Source organism: Hypomesus nipponensis, chromosome 2 (assembly GCF_054491055.1).
Source record: "Hypomesus nipponensis isolate SF chromosome 2, ASM5449105v1, whole genome shotgun sequence".
Taxonomy (NCBI): Eukaryota; Metazoa; Chordata; class Actinopteri; order Osmeriformes; family Osmeridae; genus Hypomesus; species Hypomesus nipponensis.
The window spans coordinates 9,423,715-9,430,150 of NC_140362.1; the positions used below are offsets into that span (position 1 = coordinate 9,423,715).

General features: G+C 44.7%; 1 protein-coding gene across 1 annotated transcript; it reads left to right on the top strand.

Moving 5' to 3' along the window:
• The first annotated feature begins 1,269 nt into the window (after nt 1-1,269).
• LOC146300681 (uncharacterized) lies at nt 1,270-4,068 on the top strand. Its single transcript, XM_084669408.1, has 8 exons — nt 1,270-1,393; nt 1,631-1,786; nt 1,868-2,004; nt 2,144-2,237; nt 2,369-2,698; nt 2,771-2,930; nt 3,034-3,143; nt 3,745-4,068. Exons 3-8 carry the CDS (start codon nt 1,868-1,870, stop codon nt 4,066-4,068), a joined length of 1,155 nt encoding a protein of 384 aa, XP_084525534.1. The 5' UTR covers nt 1,270-1,393; nt 1,631-1,786.
• Nucleotides 4,069-6,436: the final 2,368 nt, after the last annotated feature.

The window sequence follows — 6,436 nt, forward strand, 5'->3', positions numbered from 1 at the left end:
CGAGAGTGTTGGTGTTTTTATAACACCACACAGTTATAAAATAGCACTGCTTGTGTTGCCTGTGACTCATTTACGTTGTCAAATCATAGTGTATTTTTCACTGATGTTAAAATTAACGCCCATTGGGTAGGTCAAAGCCACACACTCACATAACGTATCCTTGGAAAACGGCAGTTGGAAAACGGCAGTTGGAAAACGGTCTCATAATTTTTCCACCTGTGCCATTTTCCTTCACGCGAGGAAGACTACATTTTATCACAAGGTAAGCGAGACTCTTAATCACATAATCACACAATTATCATGTTTATGATAAATTATATGTGTTTCTTAAATTCTGCTTTTTAAAGTTGTAACCGTCTGTTTTTTGTATTGAACTAAATAGCAATTAGTTAAATGAACAAGACCTAGCCTAATAGCAACTCGGATTCCACTGCCAGAGCAAGGTGCTTAGCTACAGCCGTCAGGTAATAGCGTTATAAAGTTTAGTCTACTGTAAAGTTATAGTGAACCGTTTACTCCCTGATAATGAACAGATTGTCTAAACGCCAGTAGGCTATATGGTATGCTGAACTGGAAAAGCGAAGTTAGTAGGCTAGTTATGTAAGAGTTGATAGTTAAAATGTGTGTTTGGCGCGGGTATTGCTAGGGTAACTAGCAAGCTGGCTAACAAAGCCAGCGACATGTGGTTGCTGCATGCTGAGATAGCTAGTAAAAACGTGTATGCTAGATTGGCGCGACATAATTTGACAATTATTCCGTGACCTGTCAGTAGTTTTATTTCTTAACTGATGTTGTTAATATCCGTTTAGAAAAAATAAAATATTTGTGTAGTCGAGACCTGAAATTTGTGCGTTTAAAACTTCTTCTTTTTTTTACACAGACATGCTGGTTCAAGTGGAGTGTACCCATGAAGGATGACATCTATGATTACCTCCAATTCATCCAAGAAGGTAAGTAAAGGGGCAGCCCACTGATTTTTCACGTCACACCTATTATTGCATGCTAGTATTTTACCGACTATAAACCGCAAATTGTATAAACCTCATTGCAGTTTGTTATGTTATCATCCAGTTTATATTGTCATATCGCAGAGCCCTATAAGTAGCACATTACTAACTACCAGGTGCCTAATAGTCCAGTGACATACAAATGCATTTCCATATACAGGCTGCACCGGGCCGTAAACATTTTACTAAATCACTGTATTAACTGTGGCTAATAGTCAGGAAATTACAGTAAAGGTTTTGGCTCTCAGTTTCAGGTAAGTTTAACTTGCCAAATGGAACTGATGTGGACCTGAAGGACTCCTCAGGAGTCGTTGTGGCTGATGACATTTTTGATGAGCTAGTGAGATCTGCTGCAGTGTCTTTCAAGGTGTTAACTGGGGGCTCTGGTAAGACACAGAAACACCCCTCTCATTGCAATTACATGTAGGGCATTTAACCGAAACTTTTATCCAAAGTTACTCACAATTAGTTTGTCAGTAGGAAGAGAAACAACAATATATAATTATTGGTATACTGCATAAGTTGAGAGCAAATCTGCCAGATCGGCCACTTTGGTGATGTGGCTTTACTGAAGTTAAATATTATGCAATTGAATCTCTCCCCCTCCCTCCTTGACCCCTTAGCTGAGATGGAGGTGTCTAAGGCCTCCTTTTGCTCAGATGAGGGGTCATTCTCATCTATTGAGTCTGTGAGTTCAGGATCCACTGTAATTACAGAGTGCACCAAAGCACGGAGAAGGCAACTGGTAGAAGGACCACCTGACAAAGGTGGCAAAAGATGTGAGTTGTTCTCAGGTTGTTGGTAGAATGTCAAACCAATTTCAAAATGCATTGTAGGTTTACATCTGACCTCTACTGCAGATGGTTTATGTAGCGCTTCATCAAAAACCAGGCGGTGAAGACATATTTAAAGAGTACAACAAAACCAAAGACCTTTCTGATCAAACAAGAAAGACACTTGTTAACATCTTGGTGGCGGATATGATCGAGAGTCATGGGTAAGTGACCAATAAATTGTAGTCTACTTCATTAACTGAAATACTTGTTAAAATATCCATCCTCTATTCTTAACCTTTTACACTGACCATGTTAAACGTATTTTAAGTACATTTCACTAATCTAATCTTTGTCATGTAGGAGGGTCCCAACAGTCAATGTCCGCATTACCTATGCCCTGGGAATAGTCACCATTTTCCCCTATCTGAAGGATAAGCCTTCACCAACTGGTTATGTGAGTATTACATAGCTGGACCCCTCATTTACTCTAATGTATTCATGTATAGAGAATACTTATTTTAAGGTCCTGCTACAGCTTTGATGGATATCAATTTTCACAATGTGTCTTGTCTCCTTTTCTGACAGGAACATTACTATGATCCTCACAGTGGCCAGGGTTACCTGGCCTACAGATTGAAGACGGTTCAGCGCAAAAGTTCAAGTGTCTACAAGAGGAGCTCCAAGTCTGTTTATCAAGATGGCCCTAAGACCTTGCGCGAGACATCAACATCTGAGCAGCTGTCAGGTGATGAATGCAGAGAAGCGATGTCCGTAATAAAGCATTCAGCGGACCGCCCAGTTGTCAAGGAGAAAATGAAGGCGACATTCAAGCACCGTCAGAAAATGTTACATGATCCAGACCAGTCTTCACTCATCCTAGATGACTTCCCCCGATTCTTGGATACACCAGGCTTGGTAAGAAAAATAGAGACTAGATTGTTATACTTATTATTAGATCATGTTTTGACATGTTTTTTTGTGTGTTAGATTGACCAAGACTTCACAATGCTCTTTGGAGAAGACATCTCAGGCAAGTTTATCCCAAAGTGGCCAACCTTCTACAAACCGAGGATTCTCACTGTCTGCAAAGGCCTTCACACTGGTACTCCTGTGGATGACCTACTGTCTGAGGAATCAAATGATTATGGTAAGTGTACACAAATGTTTGTGTTCACCAGTATTCAATGCGCCTATAAACTATGACTGTGTATACTCATAGGATGTGGCCGTTTGTCATTGTAATTCACTAGGATGGGACAGTGACTTGGCAGCTATCCTCATGCTCGTTCATATCCTGCCTCCAACTGCAAAAGGAAAAAGACATGGGAAAATCAGTGCCACTGATGCTGTTGACCATGTGGTTCATGAAGGTATATATTCTAGACATAGATGATTAATGTTGCTTCGCCTCTTACATCACTTGATAGACCTATGATTTGTCATTTTTTTGGTCAGCTGTGTGTATCTCACCCCCTCAAAGCTATTGAAAGAAAACGCCTCTTCGTGAGGGATGGATCGAAAATGGGATGTTTCATCTTATTTTATTCATCATTGCAGTTTCTAAATGTGTTTTACGGTTGTAATCTGGTCTTCAACATGCAATGTGTATCTTTTTTAGAGGTGTTTAACACCTGACCAGTGAAGAGGTCTGCCCTTAAACCATTTCAGTTAACAACAATTAAAGAAAATGATTACTTGATTATTTCCATACTGTTTAAAATGTTTTGAATATAATAAACAATGTTTGATCTAAACCTTGCAATATTAAGCTTATGAGCACATAACCTTAACCGTCTTAACCTTGTCTCGACTAGATCTTAACAATTCCTTTCATTGACTTGGCACTTTCAGAGCAATTGGGTAAAAGAGACGCTTCTTCACCAGCTAAAGGAAGGTGGAAAATATTTGTCTCTTCGGTATGAACAAAACACAGTTTCAAATTTCCCCTCCATTTCTCTTAGGTGGGGACGAGCATGGTGACCTTCCTTGAAAAGGTTGGATCAGCACAGCCCTTCCTCCTCTGCTTTGGAGAAAAGAAGAATAGTATCCAGACGTTTTACGTCATCCTTGACCAGAAGGCCTTTCCCTGCATGGCGCAGACTACTGTAGCTGCCTTCGATGAACTGTTTAAGGCACACTTTGTGTTTGCTATATCCTATGATGAGGCCTTGTTCAGCTTCTACACATTTATCCAAACAACGGTGTATGGCATTGACGTGGGCACTACCAAGGAAAGTCCAAGGTTCAAGGAAATCAGAGCTAGAGTTGATAACATAGAGGTGTGAAAATGTTCACCTGTTACATTTGCAAGGAACAGCACAGAAGTTGTTCACATTTTTTTTTCAACATTTGAAGTTCAGTCATGCTTTGTACCCAGGACGTACATTGCGTTTGACATGTGGGGAACGTGGGTGTTCATCTATTTTTTACACGTATTGTGGATTCGAGAAACATTTATTGAGAGTACATGGACACTGTGTTGCTCCAGGTTCTGATGCTCATTTGGACAATGTTTGTGTTCCTGTTTCACTGCCAAGTGCAGATCTTCCTGTTCGTGACCCAGCTCCTTTAGAAAAAAGGCAGTTACTAGATATGTGAAGCTCTATTATCGCTCAAGTACAAGCATCTGGAGTCTCTGAAAGTAATGGCACTAACACTGCCACCGACACCCTTTTAACCACGTTAACTGCATCACTTGACTCTCTCTGTCCCCTGTCAACCAGGCCTGCTCGATCTTCTCCCTCCTGCCCGTGGCTTACGGATGTTATTCGTGAAAAGCGGTCCACCCTTCGAGCAGCTGAGAGGAGATGGCGCAAGTCCAAAGACGGTCTGGACCTTGATAAGTATCACTCCCTCCTTAAATCCTTCTCTTCTCACATAACTGGTGCTAAAACCCTCTACTTTCTTAACAAAATTAACTCTGCTTCTAACCCCCACAAACTTTTCTCTACCTTCTCCACCCTTCTTAACCCACCTCCCCCACCCCCCCCCCTCCACTCTGACAGCAGACGACTTCTCCTCCTTCTTTGAGGAAAAAGTCTCCGACATTAGCAGTCGGTTCCCTAAACCCACCTTTCCTACCCCCTCACCTTTCACGACTGACCCAACTAAATGTCTAAACTCTTTCTCTCCCCTGTCCGAGTCAGAGCTCTCTGACCTCATTCTCTCTCATCGCCCCTTGATCCTGTTCCCTCCCCTCTCTTTCAAACTATCTCCCCCTCTATCATAACTTTTCTGCTCCATGTCCTAAACTCCTCTCTTACCTCTGGCACCTTCCCCTCTGCCTTCAAACAGGCCAGAGTTGTTCCTCTACTCAAAAAACCCTCCCTTAACCCTGCCGTCCTCCAGAACTACAGACCGGTATCACTGCTACCCTTCTTTTCTAAAACAATTGAACGTGCTGTATCTAACCAACTGTCTAACTTTCTCTCTCAGAACAACCTGCTTGACCCCAACCAATCGGGCTTCAAGACCGGCCACTCCACAGAGACTGCCCTCCTTTCAGTCACCACTGCCCTCCAGTCTGCCAGAGCGGCTTCGAGGTCATCCGTCATCATTCTGCTGGACCTTTCTGCAGCGTTTGACACGGTTAACCACCAGATCCTGCTCTACAGACTTGGAGAGATGGGCATCACTGGCACTGCACTCCAGTGGATCTCATCCTACCTCTCGGGAAGATCCTACCAGGTCTCCTGGGGAGGCAAACTGTCAGACCCCCGCCAGCTCTCCACCGGTGTCCCACAGGGCTCCGTCCTTGGACCCCTCCTCTTCTCTCTGTACACCACCTCACTTGGACCAATCATCACCTCCCATGGCTTCTCCTACCACTGCTACGCTGACGACACCCAGCTGTACCTGTCGTTCCCCCCGACCGATCCGGGGATCTCTGCTAGGATTGAGGCCTGCCTCGCAGACATCTCCGCCTGGATGACCGAGCACCACCTCCAGCTGAACCTCGCCAAAACAGAACTTCTCATCATCCCGGCTAAACCCTCCATCTCCCACGACCTGTCAATCACCCTGGGATCTGCGACGGTGACCTCCTCATCCTCTGCCAGGAACCTTGGGGTTACAATGGATGACGAGCTCTCCTTCACGGCCCACATCGCCGCAGTCTCCCGGTCTTGTAGATTCACCCTCTACAACATCCGAAAGATCAGGAGATACCTGTCTGAGCACTCCACCCAGCTGCTAGTCCAAGCACTGGTCCTCTCCAAGTTGGACTACTGCAACTCGCTGCTCGCTGGTCTCCCAGCATGTGCAACCCGCCCTCTTCAGAGGATTCAGAATGCAGCGGCCCGCCTGGTCTACAATCTACCCAGACGCTCCCATGTTACCCCGCTCCTCATCTCCCTCCACTGGCTACCCATCAACGCCCGTATCAGATTCAAGACCCTGGTACTGACCTTCCGAGCAGTGAACGGGACTGCACCCATCTACATCAAGTCTCTCCTGCAACCTTACACCCCCACCCGTCACCTACGGTCTTCTTCAGACAACCGCCTGGTGGTCCCACCGCTCAAGACTGCCCGGTCCCAACACAAGCTCTTCTCCTGCCTGGCGCCCCAATGGTGGAACCAGCTCCCCAGCTCCATCAGGGACACTGACTGTCTCCCCACCTTCAAGAAAAGGCTCAAGACGCACTTGTTCCGG

Bases quoted from the DNA above. Each gene is read 5' to 3' on its own strand.
- LOC146300681 (XM_084669408.1), top strand. From the start codon at position 1,868: ATGGTTTATGTAGCGCTTCATCAAAAACCAGGCGGTGAAGACATATTT. The intron at 2,699-2,770 runs GTAAGAAAAATA...TTTGTGTGTTAG, and splicing joins TCTTGGATACACCAGGCTTG to ATTGACCAAGACTTCACAAT. The intron at 3,144-3,744 runs GTTCATGAAGGT...CATTTCTCTTAG, and splicing joins CTGATGCTGTTGACCATGTG to GTGGGGACGAGCATGGTGAC.